Here is a 26,532-nt window from a genome sequence, read left to right as displayed (position 1 = left end):
GAGAAGCTGTGATTTAAGATGAGACCCCAGGAACCATGAGGAACATTTGTATACTTTGGTAGTTTTAGTAAAAGGATCAACCTGGGTGGTGCTGGGTGAGTTATTCATAGTGAGACAAGTCAGGAGTTGCACATGTTTTTATATTGCAAAAACCAATGGATGATTCTGGAGATCAGTGGTGGCTTATATTTGGACCAATATGGCAAAGGTGGGGTGTGTGTGGAGAGAGACAGACAGACAGACAGACAGACAGACAGACAGACAGACAGACAGAGACCCTGAGACCAACAGCTCAATGAAGGCTAATCATGCTTAGTGGCTACAGAATACTAACTGGCTGTTCTAGGAAGGGATTGGAATAGAACGCAATGGAGTAGCCTGGAAATGGATCACAGCTAGCTGGCTGGCCAGGAACATTTTTTTTACAAGTCCACTTGTATTCCTTATATTCAGTCAAATATCTTTTAACATCGGGGGGGCTCCAGCTTCTATAGATCATAGCGAACACATCTTCTTTTAGCAACTTTTCTATCACAGTTCTGGGGTGTGTGTGTGTTTCCAATATATTGTGTAGAAAATGTGCTGGTTTAGTTATGCGAGAGAATTCCTGTCACACTTTTCCATCTAGAGCACCTGCAATTCAGCTTACTTTTTAAAGGTTATGACATTGTTGCTTCTAAGCTTTGAAATGCTGTCATTCGGGGAACTGTTTGATTTTCTCAGCAGTTGAGAAAGGGCTTACTAGTGTGCCAAGAGGGGCTGAAACAAGATAACGTTATAAGTTATTTACCTGCACTTTTAAATCCAAACACAGAGTTGATGTGTCTGTATTTGTGTGTTAACTGACAGTATGCAAAGTGCTTTTTATTATTAAACTAATTCCCTGTTTTTGTTTTTTAAAAATATTTATTCTTTATGTCTGTACCTGGGCTGCCACCACACACCGGGGAGTAAGTCCCACTGAGTTCAATGGAATTTACTTCTTAGAAGATGTTCATTGCTTTGTGTTGCCTATGGATTTGCAAAATTTGAAACCCTGTAAATAAAGGCAACAATTTTCTGGGGATTGCTTTTGCCTGAACCTAATAGGAATAAACAGGATCCGCTGCAATGAATGGAGAAATTCCCTTTCAACTGTGCATCTATCTGAAATACCCACCTTGCTCTCGCTTTGCCTTGCAGAAAGAACAACCAATAAAGTAGCACAATTGCCTTCCAAAACCTTCTGACCAGACAGCCTGTCTCCCTGCATATGTGTATCGGTAATCTGAGACTGCGTCACAGGACAGAACAAGGTTCTTACGCCTCAGGCAGGAATGGGGAACTGTAGCAGCCCGAGGGCCACATTCCTGCCTGAGCAACCTTTCAGGGGCCACATGCCATGGGTGGGTGGGATCAGAGGCAAAAGTGGGCGGAGCAACTACTGTTATTTCTACCTTTGTGTTGTAGGCTAATTTACACACACACATGCACACACCCACACAACCACCCTTCTCTATTCTATCCAGGCAAGCATGAAGCATTTTCAGAATGCAAGGACAAATTCCAGCCAGGCAAAAACACGTGAGGCTGCAAAACAAGGCTGGTGAGAGGTGTGGTTTGCGAAGGTGTGTGACCTGTTGAGAGTCATGTGAGTCAGGGAGTAAGGGCCAAAGGACTACGTTTGGCCCTTGGGTTTCATGAATTGTGGCTTAGCTGAATTAAGCGGGCAAGCTCTTACACAACTTGGCATGAACCATAGAATATTGTTTAAAGAACAAGGACAGTTATGTTGCAGGTTTCTTAATGGGCTGAGAAACCCTTCCCCCCAAAATGTTAATGTTAGTTTTCTCTTGAAATGTAGTTTTTTTTCCCCTTAGACAGTTTACAGTATTTTACTCTCTCTTCGTAACACTTTTAACCTTTCGTTGTTTGTAATTGAAAATGAAAATAATGGCTTATTAAAGGATCTGAAATTGGGTTGCTTACTCAGATCCAGGGGCAGAGCAGAGGCAACCACTTACTGCACAGAACAATTCTGTCTCCACTGAATAAGTGCTTTCTGGCTCTGGTTTTGTCATGCAAACTTGATCTGAAAGCACAAGACACAAAACGTTTTCTGAGGCCCAAAATCTCCCCCAACATAAGACTGGAAATCTCATGGCAGTACTAAAAACACCCCCAAAACATTGCTGTTTGTTTGTTTTGAGAATGGATGAAAGTTAACCAGACATTTATTGTAATTATTATTGATCTTACCAGCACCTTCAATGTGCATTGTGCTTTGCACCATACAAGAGGCTAGGTCCCTGCCCCATTGAGCTTACAATCTAAAATTGGAGATGGGAGGGAAATGGCAGCAGGAGCTAAACAGAGGAAGACCAATGAATTTGCTCTGGTCATTTGCTGCAAGTTCTGCTGCCAAGATGCTATTTGCTACCAAGTGTTTTACACTTTTCGTGTTACTCTTTTGTTGTCTTGATGGCATATTTTGTCAGTTTCAAAATTTGTCCATAGGCTGCCTTGGAGAGCCTTTGGCAAGGCGGAAGCGGGGTGGGAGCTTTCCCAGGGAATAAAATGAAATGTCGAAACTGCACATGCCAGATCCTCTCCCCCTCCTGAAAGCTAACAAAGTTAAACACACATATAAAGTGGGAAAAGGGATGTGAGAGCAGTACTGTAGAATATTAACTCCTCTTGCAAACAGGAGAATCAGCATCAAAGGTCACAAAGAAAAACCATTTGCAAGTATCCCTCTATCCCTGAGATTTTTTTAGTTATCTTCATGCCCTAAATGGCAGCTTGATAACTCTGCAGCCTTCAGCTTCTGCTTCATACTGTTACAGAAAAATCTAGGTGCAAGGCTGCTCAGTCACCCAGCTCATCGGGCAGAGCCCACGGGTCCCTGCGGAATAATAAAGGAAGGAGTCTAGCCACCAAATGGAGCAAATAGCTGTAGGTCAAAGTTTATTGCACAACAGGTTCAAAGAGGAATTTTGAACCCCGAGGTTGGGGTGACAATGACTTTTAAAACTTTCCCACCATATCCCAGAATACAGTTCGTACAGCATCATTGATACATCATTGATGCATCACTGACATGTCGCAAAAACGGGAGGGGTAGACAGGGGTTGGGACGCGGGTGGTGCTGTGGGTTAAACCACAGAGCCTAGGACTTGCCAATCAGAAGGTCGGCGGTTTGAATCCCTGCGACGGGGTGAGCTCCCGTTGTTTGGCCCCAGCTCCTGCCAACCTAGCAGTTCGAAAGCACATCAAAGTGCAAGTAGATAAATAGGTACCGCTCCGGTGGGAAGGTAAACAGCGTTTCCGTGCGCTGCTCTGGTTTGCCAGAAGCGGCTTAGTCATGCTGGCCACATGACCCGGAAGCTGTATGCCGGCTCTCTCGGCCAATAAAGCGAGATGAGCGCCGCAACCCCAGAGTCGGTCACGACTGGACCTAATGGTCAGGGGTCCCTTTACCTTTTTAGACAGGGGTTACACTAGTTTAAGTTGGGCAAACATGTCAGGGCAAGACCCAGGTATAAGATTAGCATAGGCAAACACCTCTGAAGTCCCACCACCCAAAGTACAATAGAACTCCCTTTGCATGTCTGGACCCCTTGGCAAGTCTGGTGATGGGATTAGGCTTTCCTTGGCCAACAATCAGCTCAGCAATTGTCACCTCTGGACACTTCCCAGAGTCAATATTTTTCAAGGGCAAAATAGTGTTGGAATGGAGGAACCTGGCAAAGGAGCTGATTTTATATGATTGTTAAAGCTAGGTAACTTCCCTGAGCTGCCAAGTCAAAAGGATACATTGAAGCATAATACTTGTAACATTTAACAACTTTAAAGATGTGGCCGCCGCCCCCTGTAATTTCCATAACAATACTGAAAGGTGTTTTGGATTTCCTCTGTGGATGCCACACTTGCCAACATGAGCAGATGATTCTTAACCCAGCTGCACTCCCCTTCCCAATGTACTGACATGGCCCTGTTGCATTGTGGTATGTTATACCTGCTCTGGCAGACAACCAAGATGGGTGGTGTTTGTAACTTCACATCCCTCTTTTTTTAAAAAAAGTCTTCCTTCCTTGGGATCAATTCATATTGGAATGAGATAGGTCAGGCATGTCCAAAGTCCGTTTGGGGGCCCTAATCCGGCCCACCAGCCGGTTTAATCTGGCCCCTGTGGCCATTTATTTCCTGGGGTAAAATCCTAAAAAAAGAAAAAAGCTCAACAACTAAAATCTTAGAAAAAGCTCAACAACTTCAATCCTAAAAAAAGGTCTTCACGCATGTTCACTTCATCAAATCTGGCCCTCTTTGAAAAAAGTTTGGACACCCCTGAGATAGGTAAATCAGTTTGTAGGGGGGCATGTCCTGAGGGGTGGAGAGAGAACATCTCCTGATGACCAAACCAATGATGGGGGTGTGTGATAGGAATTTTGAAGTCTTAGGTAAAGGTAAAGGGACCCCTGACCATTAGGTCCAGTCATGGCCGACTCTGGGGTTACAGCGCTCATCTCGCTTTACTGGCCAAGGAAGCTGGCGTACAGCTTCCGGGTCATGTGGCCAGCATGACTAAGCCACTTCTGGCAAACCAGAGCAGCACATGGAAATGCTGTTTACCTTCCCACCGAAGCAGTACCTATTTATCTACTTGCACTTTGATGTGCTTTCAAACTGCTAGGTGGGCAGGAGCACGGACCGAGCAATGGGAGCTCACCCCATCGGGGGATTTGAACCTCCGACCTTCTGATCTGCAAGTCCTAGGCTCTGTGGTTTAACCCACAGCGCCACCCGCATCCCTTTTGAAGTCTTAGATATATGTTAAATGTTCATAAGTGTACCAACCAAGCACGTACATAGATCAGCACAGGAAGACTTACTTGGAACCATTTTGATTCCCAAACTGTCCCAAATTGACCACATGTTTTCTCTGCAAGGTCAAAGGAAAATGGAAAAGCCTCCCCATTGTCTTTTCCTTCACAAATCCTGTCTTAAGGGTATGTCTGTGTTTGAATAGGGTGTGAGCCTGTGACCTGGCCCAGGAACTAAGTATTTATCATTACAAAAAGACTGGCCAGGCTCCCCAGGCAATCCAATCAGGTAACCCGCCAGACAGGAGATAAACAAGGACAGGAGAAAAACAACATTCAAATTTCTGTTACAGATAGGTAGCCGTGTTGGTCTGCCATAGTCAAAACAAAACAAATTCCTTCCAGTAGCACCTTAAAGACCAACTAAGTCAGTTCTTGGTATGAGCTTTCTTCAGATACACAAATTTCTGTTTTAGACCACCTTTTCTGAGAGCCAGTGTGGTGTAGTGTTTGTTGTGGGGGAGGAAGGGAAAGGAGATTGTTAGCCGCTTTGAGACTCCTTAGGGTAGTGATAAAGTGGGATATCAAATCCAAACTCCTCCTCCTCCTCCTCTTCTTCTTCTTCTTCTTCTTCTTCTTCAATGTATGTATGATGTTTCTGGGGGTGGTCTTGATCTACAGGGTGGCAATTTCAAAAGTCCATATAAGGCTTTTTTTTGCATGCCATTTTTCTGGGTCCCTCCTGTCTCCTGCGGGTGAGGGGAGCACCCTGTTGCAACAGATCAATAAAGATCAGGCTTACTAGCTGCTTTGCTTCTCAATATTCTCTGGTTGGCCTCTGTTATTTTCTCCTACCAATAGGGAACATATGCAAGGACTCTATATGGGCTCTTGGATACCCCATAAGGGAAAAGGGCAATTTTTATTTACAACAGGTAGAAGTTTCTAAGTTCTTTCACATTTATTTGGGGGTCGACTTAGGGGTTGCCAGTGTGACACCCATGGGCACAGTGGTGCCCTTGAAGTCTTCCTCTGGTGCCAGCTAAGACTTGCAGCTCCCCCCCCTACACTCTGCTCCTTTGGTCATGAAGTGGTGAGGGAGATACAGTGGTACCTCTGGTTAAGAACTTAATTCGTTTTGGAGGTCTGTTCTTAATCTGAAGCACCACTTTAGCTAATGGGGCCTCCTGCTGCCTCTGCGCTAGCGCTGCACGATTTCTGTTCTCATCCTGAAGCAAAGTTCTTAACCCGAGGTACTATTTCTCAGTTAGCGGAGTCTGTAACCTGAAGCGTCTGTAACCTGAAGCGTCTGTAACCCAAGGTACCACTGTACCCCCTTTCCCCCTCTCCCTTGCAAAACTAGAGCATGGCATCTGTTTGATTGTTGTTTTATTAGGGAAGTTGACTCAGGAAAGCAAGGCCTAGAGTTTGCTTATGTAGGTTTGGCAAATATTAAAGTTTTGGACCATTTTTGGCAGTGTGTTCATTTTGTTTTGTGAGGTGCTATAGGATTATGCACTTTATTTAGAGGTGTCTTTGAAGACAATTTTGAAACTTCACTGGGTCCAGATTGATAACACTCAAAGAGGGTTGTTAGCAAAGTCTCTTTAAGTAATAAAGATGAAGTCCAGAGAGAAAAGAAAAATACTCTGATAAGACTTTAATGAGGAAATTATTTTGTGCATAGTTTAGTGTATAATTTTAGGAGAAATAAGCAGAGAGCTTTTGTGCACTGGCAACTTAACTTCAGGCCTTGTACATAGCAGGGAGACATGAAACCAAACACACGGAGGAAAACCTCCCTCAGAACTATACAGCCAATCAGAGTATCTGTTATCTCAGCAAACATCATGGCACTCTGCCTGGTTGCTAAGCAACACCCCCACTCATCCTCCTCTTGGCTAGTTGACTATAACACTAACAGAATCAGCACATAAGTTACACATTGAATGATCTCTGCCATTGCACTTCCAACACAAGCAAGCCAGAACACTCATCTGCAGTACAACAGAGTTTAAGAATTGCTGCCCTAACCTATTGCTTTTCTTGGCACCTCCCCAGGCTTGGAATCCGTCCTATTTGCTCCCCTCCCCAATTCCGCCCCTCCCTCACTGACATGTTGCAAAGTGCATTGCTGGCATTTTAAGGAAACCTAATCTTCTCCCGTCTCTCGTTCAATTTTATTTTGGTAGGCAAAACGAAGGCAACGAAGACGAAGAGTTTCTACCCACTGGAGAAACGTCAATTGATTCCTATCCAAACTGGCTCAAATTCCACATTGGCATTAATCGATATGAACTGTATTCCAGACACAACCCGGCAATCGGAGCCTTGCTTCAGGACCTGGCCTCCCAGAAAATAACAAGTGTCGGTAGGTTGATGAACACGCAGTTCCTAACAGCAAACTGTGCAAATCATTTGTTCCTTCTTTTTGTTTCTGCTTGTGGATAAGGGATATTTTATTTGGGTTTATACTGGCTGCTCCTAAAAGATGGTTCCAATAAGGTTTGCTTTCTGCTTCGGGAGGCTGTAAAGAGAAGCCACCACTGCTAGCTATGAATTGGCTTTGCAGCATACCTGCTACTGGCTCCGAATTGGATTTAAAATGAATCTGCTGCTGGCTCTGTATTGGCTTTAGAGTGAACTTGCTGCTAGCTCTGAACTGGCTTTAGAACCAACTTGCTGCCAGCTTTGTATTGGCTTTAAAAGCAATTCCTAAGAACAACCCTTAGAGGCGTCTAGTGGCAAAATGCAGCCATAGTGTTGAGCTGAGAGGCAGCAACCTTATGGGGCCTCTTTGGTGGTGGCGACACGTGAGAAAATCTAGAACTTCTCAGGGATAGGGGCTTTCATGGACAAAGAGCACTGGCTTTTTCCATTCTTCTTTCAAATGTAGTTTGCTGCCAGTGCTCATGCCTGGCCCACAATGCCCACCTTGGAATGACTCTATTTGGTATTATTCTAAAGGAGGGCATTCTGGAGGGAATGGCTGCTGTTGATAGTGTCAGAACTACATTAAATGGAGGAGAATCCCTGTGCCACTGGTATATGTCCCAGTCACACCCTACAAGTCCTCAATATTTTCTCCCTTCCCCCATTTTTTTTTTTTTTTTGGAGAAAAATCTATATATTTATTGTCTGCGTATAGGTTCCTTTTATATACTGCCTGTATCTGTTAGTGAAGGTGCTTTTCATTTGATAACAATGACATGCAGTCTAAGAGACGTGCTACTAAAGGAAAAACGGATGAGGAGGGTAGAGAAGAAATAAGGCCAGATGCTAACTCTTTTGTTGCTTTTATGTAATGAAGTTACATGTTGCCCTGGCTGGAATGGCCAGTGCTTATTGGTTTGTTGTTCCTGTTTTTATTAAGTATTATGCATTTTTTTATCTTGTATTTTTATGTTGTGAACCGCTCCTGAGATGAAGAGCGGAGTACAAATTTAATAAATAATTAAGTGCAGAAGGGAAGATCCAGGTAGTGAGTTGCTTGCAGCTGAGCCAATGGAAGAGGCTTTGTTTTCTTTGCCTCTTTCTCAGACATGGGTGGATGGAATGACAGAGCTGGTGCAGGGAGCTCTGGCAAAGGAGGGCCCCCCCGAGCTGACAGATGGGGTCTCACCATCTTCCACCTTTCTCAGATGCATTTGTGCTGGTTTATGAGAAGTTGGTTAGACACGTTTGACTTGTGTGGTTAATACGTTTCATTGATCCATCTCGCCACCTAACTTTGATCTATGCCTGTCCACTTTGGCACGTTTTGAAGAATGTACTCCTTGAATAGTCTGTTTCACCCAGTTCACATCCGCACTGGACATTTAAAGCGCTCTTATACCGCTTCAGCTCTTAACAACGGTATACCCCGAAGCATCCTGGGAACTGTAGTTTGTTAAGAGAATTGTTAGGAGACCCGTATTTTCCTCACAAATAAATACAATTGCAAATGCTACTGAGGAAGAGGAGTTGATTGTTAAACAAACTGGAGTTTGTAGCTGTTTGAGGGGAACAGTCTCTTGACCACTCTCGGCACTCTTAAACTACAGTTCCCAGGATGTGGGGGTAGGGCAGGAGCCATGACTGTAACAGCGATGCAATAGTGCTTTAAATGCACAGTCCGCATGTGTCGCCTCAGATGGGAGCTGTGAAGTTCAGCACTAGCGGGCTCTGTGGAGAAGCAAACCTGTCTCTTGGCATCTTTGCCAGTCCTGTACAGTTTTGGCAGATGCGGCAGCTCGCAGTCTTCCCAGACCAGCTGAACCTACCAACATTCCTTAATAATAATAATAATAATAATAATAATAATAATAATAATAATTTTATTTATACCCCGCCCATCTGGCTGGGTTTCCTGAGCCACTCTGGGTGGCTCCAAACAGAATATTAAAAACACGATAAAACATCAAACATAAAAAATTTTCCTAAACAGGGCTGCCTTCAGATAGTTGCTTCTCTCCTTTACATCTGATGGGAGGGCATTCCAGAGGGTGGGTGCCACCACTTAGAAGGCCCTCTGCCTGGTTCCCAGTAACCTCACTCCTCGCAGTGAGGGAACTGCCAGAAGGCCCTCGGTGCTGGACCTCAGGGCTGAATGATGGGGGTGGAGACGCTCCTTCAGGTATACTGGGCCGAGGACTCAAAGGACCCATGCCCTCTATACTGGGTCACCCTTCTTGCTTCTGTCTCAGAGTGCCACCCAGGCAATGGAGGAGGGACAAAGGATTCAAACATGTACATGTCCTTTGGAGAAAAATCCAGTAAAGGTGGTTTCCTGGTGGGAATAAATGCAAAGGGGGTACTAGAGCCACATTTGTTCGTAGGCCACATTCTGGAGGGCCGCATACTGTGCATGGCAGAACCAATAGCAAACATGAGAGGAGCAACAGAGATGGTTCTTCCCTTGGTACAGTGGGGTACAAGAATCAGAGGTTCATATATACAAACACATCTCTTTCTCCATACTCCATTCAGGCAAGCAAGAGCCATTGCCACAGTTCAAGGACATATTCTAGCCAGGCAAAAAGCACAAGGAATGTGTGATCCTGCAAGGACTTACGGTCTGGTTTGATAAGGACTCCACAGAGATGCAGGCCAGGGGCAGGGAATTTATTTCTCACAGATTTTTAGTTTTCTGGTTTGATCCAGCACTGCAAAGATGGATAGATCCCCTACGAACCTACCTGGGTTGGTTCTCACAGTTTAATATCATGACCTGACAAGGTGTCATTGGCTTAACAACTAGGAGCACGGTGTACAGATTACAGAATGTAGCACCAATTATCAGTTGACAACGAAGAGATTAGCACATATAACAGGTGGAAGTGTTTTCCACAGGAATTCTGACGTGTGATTCAACTTTGGAACGTCTCCACATTTTCGGCACTGTTAAGGAACTGCCTAGTATATTATATTTGCACAAGCCTTGAATATTCTAGTTAGGATTAGTCAGTGACAAAACCTGAGCGCAACTTCTCAGCAGCAAACAACACTGAATCCACAGGCGCTTACTTCCAGGTTGAGAGGGTAGGGTGACAACCTAAAAGTACAATCTTAATAACTTAACTGTGGTTGCTGCTATTGTTTTAATTTATTAATCACTTGCAGCATAAGCAGTCTTGGAAAGGGAGCAGCCAAATTAAAAACAATAAAATGAAGCATAGCATAAAACCGGGAGAAAACAATGAATCATAATACAATAATAAAAATACTCGGTTCATACAGCGCACCCTGTAAAAAAGCTAGAAACGTTGGCAGCAAAATCAGAATCAGTGTGGTGTAGTGGTTAGAGCACTGGACCAGGACATAGGAGACCAGGTTTTGCATCCCTATTCAGCTGCAAAGCTCCCAGGTGTCCTTGAGATGGTCACTAATTCTCAGCCTAACCTTTCCAGATTCTCCTGGACTACTAGTCCCATCACCCTTGAATCATATTAGAAACTCAGATATAAAAGCTAGGCACCTTAAAACCTAGGTTACAATCATCACAACAGAATGTCTGTTTGCCAGGGGGCTGGACTAGATGACCCCCGGGACCTCTTCCAGTGCTACAATTCTATGATTCTATGGTCTCAAGAAGAAGAAGAAGAGTTTGGATTTGATATCCCACCTTTCACTCCCTTTAAGGAGTCTCAAAGCGGCTAACATTCTCCTTTCTCTTCCTCCCCCACAACAAACACTCTGTGAGGTGAGTGGGGCTGAGAGACTTCAGAGAAGTGTGACTGGCCCAAGGTCACTCAGCAGCTGCATGTGGAGGAGCAGAGACGCGAACCCGGTTCCCCAGATTACGAGACTACCGCTCTTAACCACTACACCACACTGGCTCTCAACTACATTGCTTGACTGGAGTTTGCTCTTAAAACAATTCACGCCCCCCCCCCCCCATGCAAGAAGGAGAAACACATATGGCAGCAATGGAGATGGTATTTACTATGGACCAAGGCAGAGGTTTTTAAAATGCGGTTATGAACCTGGCACCTGGAAATCTCTATGTAGTCGAATTGGACCCACACCAGGAGCAAAACACACCTGGCGCCTGGGGAATTTTGAACACTGCCCTTGAACCATTGGCTGTGCTGGATGGAGCTGATGGGAGTTGTTGGGGAATCTTTGCAATCCATTGTTTTCTGGGGGCTGGTAGTGTTGAGATACTGCCAGGGAGATAAAGCCCATCATGGCCCCCACGTCGCCTCCAGACGATCCATCGATCTCCCGTAGATATAGTATCAGCAATTAGCGACACGAGCTCCAGAAAATAGCTTGCCACATTCCAGAGCTGATGCACGCTCTATCAGCAGAATTCGCACAGCGAAAGATGCACGCAGGAGAGCATTATTTAGAAGTTTATTCAGCATTGGTCAGAACAAAGGAAAAAACATGACTGCCTGCTTGCGTGTTCAGGCACAGAGAGAGAAACGAAAGCAATAGAAAACGTAAACTTCCTGTGAACAGGAAATACGCAGACTCTGTGACTCACAAAGCTTGCTCCCTTTTAAGGCGGAACGGAAATATCCTAACATCTAGGAGGTGAACACCTGGAGACCACAGGTGCCTCTCTGCCCCATCTTGAACCAAGTTTGACACTGCTGAGGCATCTGCTCAAAGATCAGGACCTTCCCTTGTGGGGAAGTAAAGCTGAATGTGCAGCGGTAGACTACAGAAGGATGAAGGGGAATAGGCAGGCCTCGTTGCCATGGCGACAGAAAAAGAAGAACTCCACATAACCCTCAAGCAGACAATTTGACCTTTTGGGAGTGGATAAAATGGAAGCCAGTAGGCCAAAATAAGTCAGGTGTGCCCCACTTACTTCCTCATTAAACACAAAACCAAACAAAAGAATGGGAGACACAGCTGAACTAGGTCAGACAACTTGCTTTGAGAGTATAACCAGCTTCAGCTACTTGGCTCTTTGCTGGCTCCATTCAGACTTAATGTTGCTCAGTCCTTTTTCCTGTTAAAATGCATACTCCGGAGTGCCTCGTGTCCTCCAGTTGTTGCTGGATTACAACTCCCATCATGCCTGACCATTTGCTCTATTGGCTGGGGCTGCTGGGAGCTGGAGTCAAACAAGGCCTCCGAGGGGGTCTCTGGTTCCCCACTCACTCTCACTTTATTGAAATGCTTTATTTATTTATATACGAGTGGGGAGTTTCCAGCATTGCCTGAACATCTTTAGAAACACTTCCCATCCCCCATTAATTTGGTTGATTTTTTTTAAAATGGATAGTGTAATTTGTGAGTTTGGATCCATCACACCAAAGATCGGGTGAAGTCACGCCTAAGTCGTGTTTTGGTCTGCCATCTTAATTCAAAATGGCACCTGGCATCCAAATGGCAAGGAAAACTGCCATACAGTGGTACCTCGGGTTACATACACTTCAGGTTACAGACTCCGCTAACCCAGAAATAGTGCTTCGGGTTAAGAACTTTGCTTCAGGATGAGAACAGAAATCGTGCTCCGGCGGCGCGGCAGCAGCAGGAGGCCCCATTAGCTAAAGTGGTGCTTCAGGTTAAGAACAGTTTCAGGTTAAGAATGGACCTCCGGAACGAATTAAGTACTTAACCCGTGGTACCACTGTATTGGGAACCCTCATGCTGAGCTTGTCGATGATATCTCGAGAGGCAGCGGAACCTATGCCGAAAAACAGGCAAAGTCACGTCAAAGTGACATTTTGGCCTACCGTTGTGATTCAAATTAGTGCCCGGCACCCAAACATCTACCAGAATCACCACCCACACCCTGGGAACCCTCCTGTTGAGTTTGGATTTGCAGCGCTTTGAGCTCCTTAAAAGAAAAGGTGGTAGATAAATGCAATTAATAAATTAATAAATCTTCACAGTCACAAGGACTAGAACCTTGGTTTAAGTTTTGAGCTCAGCAGGAGGCTGAATTCTGGGCCTATTGCTATCAAATGCAAGCTCCTCTTTTCGGCGCTCTGGCAGAATTGCGATTCTGGTCTTTATTACCACCCTCACATGCTGTAGTGTTAGTTTCAAGATCTTTTATCTTGCGTAGCTCCTGGGCAGTGTATGTTTCTTTGAAGAGTTTCTGTTTGAGGCACCTGAGTGTTTCACTTTTCATATGTGAAATTGTGTGTGCGTCAGCAACCCACAAAGCATCTTTCAGAATACGTTTGAACAAAGGCAGGGGTGGAAATCTCATACCTCAGCTGTGTTTCTGTCTCATTGCTTTCGAGATACAGAATATTGGTGGCTGACTTAGGCATGCAAGAGTTTGGTGGGGTCATATTTCGCCAACTACTTTCAGAAGCAAGGCCTTCTGTTCTAATTTCTGATTTGATCCTGGAATGTCCCACTTTTTCTTTGTTGTTGTTGTTTAGTCGCGTCCGACTCTTCATGACCCCATGGACCAGAGCACGCCAGGCACTCCTGTCTTCCACTGCCTCCCGCAGTTTGGTCAGACTCATGTTTGTAGCTTCGAGAACACTGTCCAGCCATCTCGTCCTCTGTCGTCCCTTTCTCCTTGTGCCCTCAATCTTTCCTGACATCAGGGTCTTTTCCAGGGCGTCTTCTCTTCTCATGAGGTGGCCAAAGTACTGGAGCCTCAGCTTCAGGATCTGTCCTTCCAGTGAGCACTCAGGGCTGATTTCCTTCAGAACAGATAGGTTTGATCTTCTTGCAGTCCATGGGACTGTCAAGAGTCTCCTCCAGCACCATAATTCAAAAGCATCAATTCTTCAGCGATACCAGCCTTCTTTATGGTCCAGCTCTTTTAGGACGTTCCTATTATCATCTGAGAAATGTAGGAGGGTATGGAGTTATGTGACCCCTGAGCCAAGGAGATAAGTAACTATACAACCTTTAGAAGACATCTCCTATAGGGAGATTTTAAATGTTTAATGTTTTATTATGTTTTTAATATATATACTGGAATCTGCTCAAAGTGGCTGGGGCAACCCAGTTAGATGGGCGAAGTACTAAACATATATATTATGATTATTATTATGGAATAAAGTGTCCCTATTTTCATCGAAGAAATGTTGGAGGGTATGAAGGTGCACCCACCCACCCAGCTTTCACCTGGGTGTCTACCTCTTCTCCCAGTCTCCCACCCTGAGAGACTGGATTTGCACAAAATGTTGATCATTTTGGACTGCACATTTTCAGGAAAGAAGTTGGATCGCAAAGCAGTTTCAGGTATGGCCACAATTGGCCTCATTAACAATTTTCAGGGATGAAAATTATGTATTTATTCATAGATATGGATTCCCTCTAGCAGAATAGGAAGAACCTTTGGCCCTCCAGATGTTACTGAACTACAGCTCCCTGGCCACTAGCCATGCTTGCTGGGACTGATGGGAGTTGTAGTTCAGCAACATCTGGAGGGCCAAAGGTTCCCCATACCCAATGTTCAGGATTGGATTTACGGATCTGCTGAATTCTTGGATTGCCAGCCAGCAATGTACCACCTATCTATTCAAATTCAGTTACACAGGGCTTTTAAAACTGAGGAAAGGGGGGGTGTTTGTACTTATGAGAGAAAGTTGCCATAGCAGTGCAAGGTAATGTTTTACTAAATGAAATATTTACACTTAACACTGCTACATATGGTGTAATTTTCAAGCAATTAAAGAGTGCCATGAAAACAAAAGCCAAAAAGAAGACCAGATGCTTCTGCAAAACGCAAGTTGTGACCGGCTGGGAGGGATAGCCTGTCATTTTCGGTTTCTCTGCATTTCTCAGCTTCCCAGTCTTCTCTTCAGTCCTCCCCATATCTATCAGTTTGCAATTTATTCATTTTTTAAAATAAAAAAATCCCCTCATGAAAATGCCTTTGCTTTTTAGTGAAAGCCCATTTTTGCAAGCTATTTCCCCTGATACAATGCACTGTATGTATAGCTTTCACTAACATATTCATTATCTTATCTATTTATCTAGTTTTCAAAGTTATACAGAAATACCTATTTTAATGCACACTTTCTCCTAATGCATTTAGCTGGAGAATGTATGCATTTAGCTGTATGCATTTAGCTGGAGAATGGCATTGCAAAATTGGGAGAAGTGTGAATTTGCAGGGATAGCTGTGTTTTGGCTTGCATACTGTTCCAAAAAGTGCAAATTAGAGAATTAGAGAAGTTTGCATCATAAGTCTAATTGAACCATGTTTATCCTCCATCCCTACAGGGTGGTCGCTAATCATGAGATGCTGGTGCTTTAAAATGACTGTGACAATCTGAAGGTGGTCAGACAAAAGTTAACCTGGTTGTACTGCGGTGACTCCCCCTGCCCCCTAGAGAACCCTGAGAATTGTAGTTTTGTGGGAAGTAATTTGATAATTCCATTCACAGAACTACAATCCCAAGGAATCCTGCAATGGGGAAGGGCCCCCACGACAGTAAAACTGGTTGAACTATGGTATATGGAATACCCCAGACATACACTACTTTGATTTGTGTGGGGCAAGGATGGGACACCTGGAAGTCACACAGATATTGATGAACTAGAACTCCCACCATCCCTAACTATTGTCCATGGGCTTGCCAATCAGAAGGTCAGCGGCTCGAATCCCCATGACAGAGTGAGCTCCTGTTGCTCTGTCCCAGCTCCTGCCAACCTAGCAGTTCAAAAGCATACCAGTGCAAGTAGATAAATAAGTACCTCTGCAGCGGGAAGGTAAACAGCATTTCTGTGCACTCTGGTTTCTGTCACGGGGTTCCGTTGTGCCAGAAACTGTTTAGTCATGCTGGCCACATGGCCCGGAAAGCTGCCTGTGGACAAACGCCGGCTCCCTTGGCCTGAAAGCGAGATGAGTGCCGCAACCCCACAGTCACCTTTGACTGGACTTAACCATCTAGGGCTTCTTTGCCTTTACCATAATGGAATCCAACAGTGCCACAGGGTCCTAATCCTTGGGCCAGAGAAACTTGGACTGGCTCAAATGTCTGCTCAACCTTTCAATCCACCAAGCTGACATGAAAAAAGACCTGAAGTCTGCTTTTTTCTGCCAGAACTCAACAAAACTCAGTTCTGGCACCTCTTTAGGGAGTGCCATCACCATTATAAGAGAACTACGGGGGCATTCATGTTGAGTTCCTGCATTATCAGCCCCTTTCAGCATGGGAGACACCAAATGGGAATTGCAGTACAACAAGCTCTGGCGGGCCACAGATTCCCTTTTGTTTTCTATGGAGCTCCAGGCAATGCACATCCTTTCTCTACCTCCTCCATTTTCTCTGGTCCTAGGCATTAGGACCTCGTGGCAACCAGCACTGTTGGATTCCATCAGCCTGAGCCAACAATGGTCAATAGGTAGGGATGGTGGGAGTTCTAGTTTAACAACATCTGTGTGGCTCACAAATGCCCCAGGCCCAAATGTCTGCTGAGCCTTCACCATTATATTAGGAAACGTTGCTTTGCAAAAAGAGGAAGTATATATTAGGCAAAATTGCACACAGATAGGTGTATATTTGGAGAAATTGGCAGTCAAATGCTGCTGATTTTTCATGTGGACTTAAAAGAAAAAGTAATCACAAACTAATGTGCAGAACCAAATTTAAGGTTGGAGAAATGAGAAACTGCAGTTGAAAGTTTGGCCCATTAATGTTTCTTTTTTTTATGTTATCTCCCCTTCCCCCATTCATTCATTCCATGCTATGCTCTTAAAGGATAATTAGATCCTTAATATTATTTTGAGCTGAACACTGGCAGTACATTTTCTAGGAAAGGTGAGCATTCTGAGCTCATAGGCTCAGAAACATAATTATCTGAATCAAGACTCAAAAATGACCATAATTAGCCATTTCTTTGTGCAATTTGAAATTTACATCTGCAATAATGCCACCTGCATGAGCCAAAGAGTTGTTTAATTAGAAACGCGGCATGGTGTAGAATGGTTAGATGCAACTTGCTAATAACACTGGGCTTTTTCCTTCCCCGAGTTAAAATTAACGGGCGGCTTGAGCTTGATTTCTTAGGGAAGAAGGTAGGCCTCAAGGTGGTTTGTTTTATTTCCCTGCCTGAAGAAACAATTGCATAACTCGAGTCAGTTCATTTCTGAAATCTACAATGCGTCTTGCTTGGGTGGGCGAAGTAATTAAAGAGGTGCATGCAGTTATGGAAGCAATTAGCGAGTGGGACCGATAAGTAATCTGGGCACTGGTGAAATGAAAATGAGTTCAGAGTTCAGCCCAGAGAAAGTTGCCTTCAGTTAAATATTTGGCTGTGTGTGAGATCCTATGTGTATTTACCCAGAGGTCAGCCCCACTGACTTAGAGATGCAGCTTGAGGGTCAAAGTTCATGTTCTGACTCTGAATAAGTCAGAAAGGGGCCCATCTAGTCCAGCACCCTGGCCAGTCCAATTGCTGCAGGAATACCACAGGCAGGGCACAAAGGCAACAGTCTTCCTGCTCTGTTACTCATAAGAGCCTAAGAAAAGTCTTCTTGGATCAGGCCAATGGCTCATCTAATGCCAACACTCTGAACTACCACCCTAACTCTCCATTCCTTGAAATGCTAGATTTCCCTGTGCAAGGATTATTTTGCCTGGGAATAATAGAATTGCAATTTGTTCCTGCTTATTTTAAATTGGGGGTGGGATGGGACATCCCACACACTGTTTGCCCCATAAAGAACCAAATCTATTTCTATCTGTGACTGATGAATTGGTCATTGGCTTGGAAATGGAGGAAAAAACAAAAAGCAAGTGTTTCCATCTGTCAGCAGATTAAAAAAAAAAGTAAATTATATTCTGGTGATGGGAAAAAATAAATCACATGCCAAGTCAAAGACATGACTGAGCTAGACCTACTGACTTCCCCCATTGTTTGGTATCCTTTCTCGAGATATCTAGAGTTATCTAATACAGTGCCTTACTCTGGCACCTGAACTTTAAAGGCCCCATCTACACTAAAGATTTAAAGCAGTATCCTACCACCTTAAGCAGCCATGGCTTCCTCAACAAAGGTTCATGGGGACTGTAGTTTGTGAATGGTGCTGAGAGTTGTTGGAAGACCCCTATTCCCTTCAGAGTTACAGTTCCCAGAATTCCCCAGGAAGAGGGACTGATGTTAGTTAAACCACTCTGGAAACGGTAACTACATGATCAGCAGAAGTATAGTGTCCTGGTCAAGTGAAGTAAGAGTGGCACTATATTCTGCCTTGGTCTAACCACATCTGGAGTACTGTGTCCAATTCTGGACACCACAATTTAAGAGGGATGTTGACATGCAGAGGAGGGCAACCAAGGTGATCAAGGGTCTGGAAACCAAGCCTTATGAGGAATGGTTGAAGGAGCTGGGTATGTCTAGCCTGGATAAGAGGAGACTGAGAGGAGCTTTGATAGCCGTGGTCAAATAGCTCAAGGGTTCTCACATGGAAGAGGGAACAAGCTTGTTTTCTCCTGCTCTGGAGGGTAGGACACAAACCAATGAATTTAAGTTACAAGAAAGGAGATTCTGACTAAACATCAGGAAGAACTTTCTGACAGTAAGAGCTGTTTGACAGTGGAATGGTCTCCCTCTGGAGGTGGTGAACTCTTCTTCACTGGAGGGTTTTAATGGATGTTTTAGCTGAGATTCCTGCATTTCAAGGGGTTGGAATAGATGACCCACAGGGTCCCTTCCAGCTCTACAATTCTGTGATTCCATGATAGGAATAAGAGTTCTCCCAACCATGGTGTATCGTGAAACAGTGATGTTTTGTATCTGGAGACGTAGTGGTTGCTGCACAACTTGCGACAACTTTGTAAGGGGATTAGACAAACACATGGAGGATAAAGCTAGCAATAGCTACAAAGTTGAAATGCATATATGGGACATCTAGTATCAGAGATAGCTGGTTGCTGCTGAACACTACAATTCTGTGATTCTACGGAGAGAAGCCCATGTCATGCTTGCAGGCTTCCTGCATCTTGTTTTCTACTGCAGGAGCAGAATGCTTGACTAGACCGACTTTCCTCCTGCTCCAGAAGGGCACTTCTGGAGTTTCTTAATGGTATTTACTGGGAATTCAGTGCCTTCCCTGTGTGATAGGAATTTTGAGGTCTTGATATATGGTCATGCTCATAGGTGTACCAACCAAGCACGTACATAGATCAGCACAGGAAGACCGACCTGAAACCATTTTGATTCCCAAACTGACCAAATGTTTTCATTGCAAAGAGGGGGGGGGGTCAGGGAGCCTTCCCCTTGTCTCGGGAACTGAGTAATCAGCATTTTAATGGGTGACAGACTATCAGGAAAGGCAAGCAGATAACCTGGCAAACAGGAAAAACAACATTCAAATTTCTGAAGAAGTGTGCATGCACACGAAAGCTCATACCTAGAACTAACTCAGTTGGTCTTTAAGGTGCTACTGGAAGGAATTTTTTTATTTTGTTTTGACCATGGCAGACCAACACGGCTACCTATCTGTAATTCAAATTTCTGTTTTAGACCGTCTTTTCTGTGATGTAGGTATGATGTATCTGGGGGGTGGTCTTAGGTTACACCCCTTCTGTGATGTATGTATGATGTTTCTGGGGGTGGTCTTGATCTACAGGGTGGCAATTTCAAAAACCCATATAAGGCCTTGCGCACCATTGTTCTGGGTTTCTCCTCCCTCCTTCGTGTGGTGAGTGAGGACCCTGTTGCAACAGATCAATAAAGATCAGGCTTACTAGCTGCTTTGCTTCTCAATATTCTCTGGTTGGCCTCTGTTATTTTTTCCTACCAATAGGGAACCTATGTAAGGACTCTATATAGGCTCTTGGATACCCCATAAGGGAAAAGGGCAATTTTTGTTTACCACACCTGCAAATTGAGTTGAAACAGAGGAGGAAATGCAGCCAGGAAAGGATTGTCCCATGCTATACATTTGCAGATAGGTATAGATAGATGAGCACAAAAATGGGTCCTACTTAGCATTAGAGGCACAGCTATAGTCTGGAAGTTGGTGGTTGGAGGCAGTTCCAGGGGCAGCTTCCAGTGTTTCAGATCGGGGCTGTCCTTTAACCACGAGAGAAGACAGCTTGATAAGTTCATCTGTGCTGCCTCTGCTGTTTTTGGACGATTGGCAGCTCCCCCACCGATGAGGACCTCATGACCATTTGAGGATGACTGCGGAGCAGGATGACTCTGCAGGTTCCATAAACCACTGGCTTCCTTGATATCTTGCAGCTGCCTCGAGTTTCGAAAGGAATAAAGGGAAAGTCTGACTTTTAGGACGGCTGTGAAGTAACAGCCTGTTACCCAACCCAGGCAATCAGTAAGGTTAAACGACAGAGAAGGAGATTTCTTGTCCAGGCAGGTTTATTGCGGTTTGGTAATGGAATGAGATACATCAGCAGGATTGCTTTCTCTGGAGATGCGATAGTAGAGGAGGCTGGGCAAGCACTGTTTGGGGAAGGGAGCTGGGTTGGTGCATGACTGTTGGGGACTTTGTGGCTTCCTTTGCATAGACACGGGGTGCAAGGAAAGGGCCGGATCGTGTGCTGCAGTGTGGAGGTGGCTAAACTGTGCGACTTCTCTTGCACTTGATCCACAAGCTGCAGTTAGTGCAGAATGCTGCAGCACGATTGCTGGCAGGAGGGAGACCTTGTCAGAATATAACACCTGTGCTCTGAGATCTGCACTGGCTGCTGAATTGCTAGCGCACCAAGTTCAATGTGCTACAGTTAGTATAAAGGTAAAGGAACCCCTGACCATTAGGTCCAGTCGTGGACGACTCTGGGGTTGCAGCGCTCATCTCGCTTTATTGGCCGAGGGAGCCTGCATACAGCTTCCGGGTCATATGGCCAGCATGACTAAGCCGCTTCTGGCGAACCAGAGCAGCACACGGAAACACCGTTTACCTTCCCACTGGAGCGCTACCTATTTATCTACTTGCACTTTGATGTGCTTTCGAACTGCTGGGTTGGCAGGAGCAGGGACTGAGCAATGGGAGCTCACCCTGTCAAGCGGATTTGAACCGCCGACCTTCTGATCAGCAAGTCCTAGGCTCTGTGGTTTAACCCACAGCGCCACCCACACCCCACAGTTAGTATATGAAGCCCTTAACAACTTGGGACCTTCGAAATCACCTTACCCTATGTACACCCACTCGGTTGCTTTGAACAGCAGAACTGGCACTGGTTACAGGTGCCACATAATGCCTTTCCTGGTTTTGTAAGAAATCAATCTTTTAGTGTGGCAGGACCCTTCGGAACTCCCTGCTTATTGACGTCAAGGAAGTGCCTTCACTGTACTCTTTTCTGCGCCTGCTAAAAAACATTTTTGGTTAGACAAGCCTACCCAGATATGTTGACTTTTATTTTAATCTGTTTTTGTTTTATCACTGATTTATATATATTTTTACGATATTTAAATAATTGTTTTTAGCTGCTTTTAGCAATAATTTTATTGCTTTTTTTGGTTAACTGCTTGGGTTTTGTTTTGCTTGTACAATCAAGCGGTGTAGGATTTTTTTAGTAAATAAAAAAATAACTGGGGCTATGGAAAAAGGCCTCTGGGAGAGGGGGGTTGAGCAATATAAGCCCACCCCGTGACCATGAGATGTCCTCTTAGGCAAGGTTCCCCTTTTGACTGCGAATTTTCATCTCCAGTCTAGAGCATGTGGGTGTGACACTGAGATTATGAGTATTAACTGTGAAGCTCTCAGCACCACTCGCTTCAAATGTCACTTCACTCACCCCAGATTGGCTCAACAGTCAATCTCTCTTCACAGGGAACACTGGGAATTGTAGCTCTGGGAGGTGAATAGGGGTATCGTGATAACTCTCAGGACCCTTAACAAACTACAGCTCCCATAAGTCTTTGGGGGAAGCCATGACTGCTTAAAGTGGTATCACAGTGCTTCAGATGCATGGTATAAATGTCTTAGTCTTATCGAACACAACTGCTCTTCCCCTGCAATGTGCAGCTGTTGGACATCTTCTGGGGCACACTGTCAGCTGCTACAGAGCAAGAACCCGCCCCAAAGGTCTAGCTAGAATTCATTGATTTGACCCTACAGCAGGGATGAGGACCCAGTGGTCCTCCAGAGGTTGCTGGACAACAATTCCCATCATCCCTGACCATCGGCCATGCTGGTTGGGAATGATGGGAGTTGGAGTCCAGCAACATCTGGAGGGGCAAAGGGTCTCCACTCCTGGCTTCATCTCACCATAGGTGCTGAATGGACAGAATTGTGCATGTCTCCTCTTCTGTAACTATTGCATCTGTTGGGGCCAGGCTGAATAACTCTCCTAAGGACCACCTTAAGGAAAGCCTAAATCCAGAATAGCCAATGTGCTACCTTCTGGATACTGTTGGACTACAACTCCCATCATCTCAGGACCATTGCCCAGAGTGGCTGGGGCTGATGGGAACTGGAGTCCTGCCCTAGGATCCTGTGCTGGAACATGCATCTGAGAAGATCCCCCAGAATCCTTTGCAATATGAAATTATTCTCCAGCATACAAGCTGTCATCTAAAATGTTCCAGTAAGGTAGAAAGTTTTTGGGAAATGGAAAGGCGGATGATCCAAAGGGAAGATGACATGAGAAGGAGGTCAGGGCAGGAGAATATAATTAAAGGTCTGATCGACAGCCAAATAGTCATGGAACACTTTCCTGAGTGCAGTCCTGAAACTCTTCCAGTTTCCCCCCTCTTTTACCTGAAAGTAAAAGTAAGTAAGCTGAAATTCTAACTCTTTCAAATTGGCTGTGCTCTTCTCCCTTGACTTTGGGGTCAAGGTGATTGCTGGTCTTTTTGTTTGTTTGTTAATCTTTATATAAGATTACTTAACTCACTCTTTGCTTTCCATTCTTTGGCATGTGTTTTTTTCAGATGCTGAAAGATTAAATGTAACATTTGCATTTGAATGCGCTTTCAACACTATGTAAACGTTCTGGGTAATCTTTGCCAGAGTTAATGATATATACCTTGGGGAGTTGTAAAGGCTATGACGAAAATAAAATCTCTGCTTCCAGCATTCATACATACCTAAGGGCTTCTGGGGGAAAGGGCGATTATGACTGTGATTAGAGGACACTTAAAAAAACATCACACCTCTGGTTTTATATTCATTTTGAGGCTTTTCAGAGAACCTTGTGGATCTGTTGGGTGGGGGAAATCCAGTGTCTTAATGGAGTCATACTTTTATCAAGACCAACTAAAAGGTGGTGTGGAACCTCCAGCCCCTGGGTGCAAACAGGCTTTCTTATATGGCCCAGGGGGCTGCTTTGGTCAAACTACACCCACTCCACCAGACAGATATCTTCTGGTGGAAGAGATACTGCAGCAGACAGGAAAAAGTGGTGTGTGCCACAAATACAGGGTTTGAAAGGGAAACAAGGCCTTTTTGCATTCCTGCACATGAGACTCTTGCAAGGCAGAAAGCAGAAGTAAACTGTTATAAGAATTTCTGGGTCTCAAATATAGAACAACTATATCTAAATATATGAACCATGTGTCTGAAATAGTATGGGAGAGCAATCCTGGGGCCATTTTGACTCTCTCGATGACCTCAAATATTCTTCTGCAGTAAGGGAGCCAAATGGGGAAAGCCTTCCCATTGTCTTTTCGCTTGCAAATCCTGTCTTAAGGGCGTATTTGTGTATGAATAGGGTGAGCCTGTGACCTGGATTCAGGAACTAAAGTATTAACCATCACAAAAGAATGGCCAGGCTGCCCAGGTAATGCAATCAGGGACCATTATCAGGTATCCCGGCAGAAAGGATTTCTGCTGTAGACTGACTCCTCTGCTGTAGACCGCCTCCTTCTGTGATGTATGCATGATGTTTTAGGTGAGTGGTCTTGAGCTACAGGGTGGGCAGTTTCAAAAGTCTAAATAAGGGCTTGTTCACCATTGTTCAGGGTTCTCCTCCCTCCTGTGTGTGGTGAGTGGAGACCCTGTTGCAACAGTTCCTTGAATAAAGATCAGGCTTACTAGCCGCTTTGCTTTTCAATTTACTCTGGTTGGCCTCTGTTATTTTCTTCTGCCGATAAGGAGCCCACTTAAGAACTCTGTACAGGTTCCGGAATACCCCATAAGGGAAAGGGAGCAGTTTTTCTTATAACAAAACAAGCAAACAAACAAAAAACTTGGTAGTCTTTCTGCTGCTAAAGAGAGCTGGAAATTCTGGTGAGAGCCAAATTGGCCTCCCATTTTGAGGCCTCGTTAGCATGCCGTTCCAAGGCTATTACTGGCAGCAATGACTTAGTGTCATTATTATGTGGCTTCCTTGAAAACTGTTGACACAGTTCTGCCTGCTGTAAATCCTTATGACAATGTTGTTTGGACAGAAACGAGAGTCTCGAGTTGTCATCTCCAAATGTGCAAACAGAGTCTTGGAAACGTGAGTGGCTTTCTTGTAAAAGAGAAGGGAAAAAAAGGAAAGGAAAGAGGGGGGGATGTTGGTTGGTCTGACACAGGAATGCAAAGCAAAATTGCCATGTGTCGTTCATAAAAATAGGACCGGAAACAGGAACATGAAACTCAGTGTGGTTGGGAACGCGTGGGTGGGCTGGGCATATATTTGAGTTGATTTGGATGACGTACACAGACCCTGGCAGGCTTCAGGCTTTTATGGACTTCTCAGTTCTCTGAGCACCATAATGTCAGGGATTGGCAATGTAGCATCCTCCAGTTGTTGTGCCATTCCTCCAACTCCCAGCCGCAGCCAACATGAACAACAGCTTGAGAGCACCACGTTGGCTACCCCTGCCATACATAATGCTCAGTTGAAAATACGTCTGCACAGATTCTTCTTATTTCCTGTAGTTTTCTAAGGGTGCAGAGAGTTGTTAGGAAACGATTGGAACACTTAGAGTTTGAAAATCTCTTTGTCAAACTTCAAAGGGTATAATGCCACAACTAATTTACCAAAAGGATAAATTCCAGCTTGATGCTTGCTCCTGCTATATGTTAACTCCCTTTGTAGGAAGGAACCCCTCCTCCCCCAATTGCATGATGTAAAATGAGTGTGTATTTATCAGTCTAAAAAGGTAAAAAAGGTAAAGGACCCCTGACAGTTAAGTCCAGTCGCAGACGACTCGGGGGTTGCGGCGATCAGCTTGCTTTACAGGCTGAGGGAGCTGGCGTTCGCCCAATTACAGTTTTTCCAGGTCATGTGGCCAGCACGACTAAGCCGCTTCTGGCGCAATGGAACACTGAAACCAGAGCAGCGCATGGAAACACTGTTTACCTTCCCGCCAGAGCGGTACCTATTTATCTACTTGCACTGGCGTACTTTCGAACTGCTAGGTTGGCAGGAGCTGGGACAGAGCAACGGGAGCTCACCCTGTTGCAAGGATTCAAACCACTGAACTTCCAATCAGCAAGCCCAAGAGGCTCAGTGGCTTAGACCACAGTGCCACCCGCGTCCCATTTATCAGGCTGTGTGTGGCCAAATGCCAAAGGACTTTCTGACATTGACCTGAGCTTATCTCTCATGGCTTGGGTTCTTACAGCTATATATTTGGCTTTTTCTTGATGTATTTGTAGTTGGGTTAATGGTTTTGTATTTTGTTGCTGGCAGGAGGTTTGGGCAGGGGCTGGCCGCTTTAGTTCTTTTGTCAAACTCCCCAGGAAAATGCTAAGCTGCTGGGTGGAGGATTACTCAAGGTATCAGTTGTGTTTGCTGGGGAAAGTCCAAAATCGACCTGGTAGGATGGATGATTCTGCAAGTGTTTTCATAGTCAACGAATAGTCAAGAGCCTGTAAGTGCCAAAAAATGAATCACTATGGTCATATTGGCAGTGATAATTCCTTTTCCTTGTCTGGATCATGGGTAGGCAAACTAAGGTCTGGGGGCCAGATTCGGCCCAATCACCTTCTCAATCCAGCCCACGGACAGTCCAGGAATCAGCGTGTTTTTACATGAGTAGAATGTGTACTTTTATGTAAAATGCATCTCTGGGTTATTTGTGGGGCATAGGAATTCGTTCTTCCCACAAACAAAATATAGTCCGGTGCCCCACAAGGTCTGAGGGACAGTGGACCAGCCCCCTGCTGAAAAAGTTTGCTGACCCCTGTTCTGGATGGAGGCTAGAGAGGGTTTCATGCATGTGTGTAAAAAACTACCCTAGTGTACAAAATTTGCATCCATTGCCTGGCCCATTTTGCCACTGGCATGTAGCACTTAAAAGATTGCCCAGTAACGAATGTGGTCTTTGGTCCAAAAAAGATTTCTCACTCCTGCTCTGCATAATTCTTCTTCTTATTATTATTATTCATTAATTTATATACTGCCAAAATGGCTTCTAAGTAGTTTACAACAGTGAAATCAGAAAACAGAAAAATACACCATAAGAAATC

The 26,532-nt window shown here is 44.7% G+C and overlaps 1 protein-coding gene across 1 annotated transcript in view; it reads left to right on the top strand.

Annotated features, from left to right (window-relative positions):
• The window catches only part of FAM20C (FAM20C golgi associated secretory pathway kinase), a 98,457-nt gene that overhangs the window by 11,800 nt on the left and 60,125 nt on the right, over window positions 1-26,532 (top strand). The window contains exon 2 of the mRNA XM_081839753.1: window positions 6,995-7,173. Coding sequence (XP_081695879.1) covers window positions 6,995-7,173 — 179 coding nt within the window. The remainder of the gene's footprint in view (window positions 1-6,994; window positions 7,174-26,532) is intronic.

The sequence above is a fragment of the Podarcis erhardii genome, assembly GCF_964252035.2.
Source record: "Podarcis erhardii genome assembly, chromosome: 14".
Taxonomy (NCBI): domain Eukaryota; kingdom Metazoa; phylum Chordata; class Lepidosauria; order Squamata; family Lacertidae; genus Podarcis; species Podarcis erhardii.
Note: the sequence above shows the minus strand (reverse complement) of the source record. Positions and strands in the feature narration are given on the sequence as shown.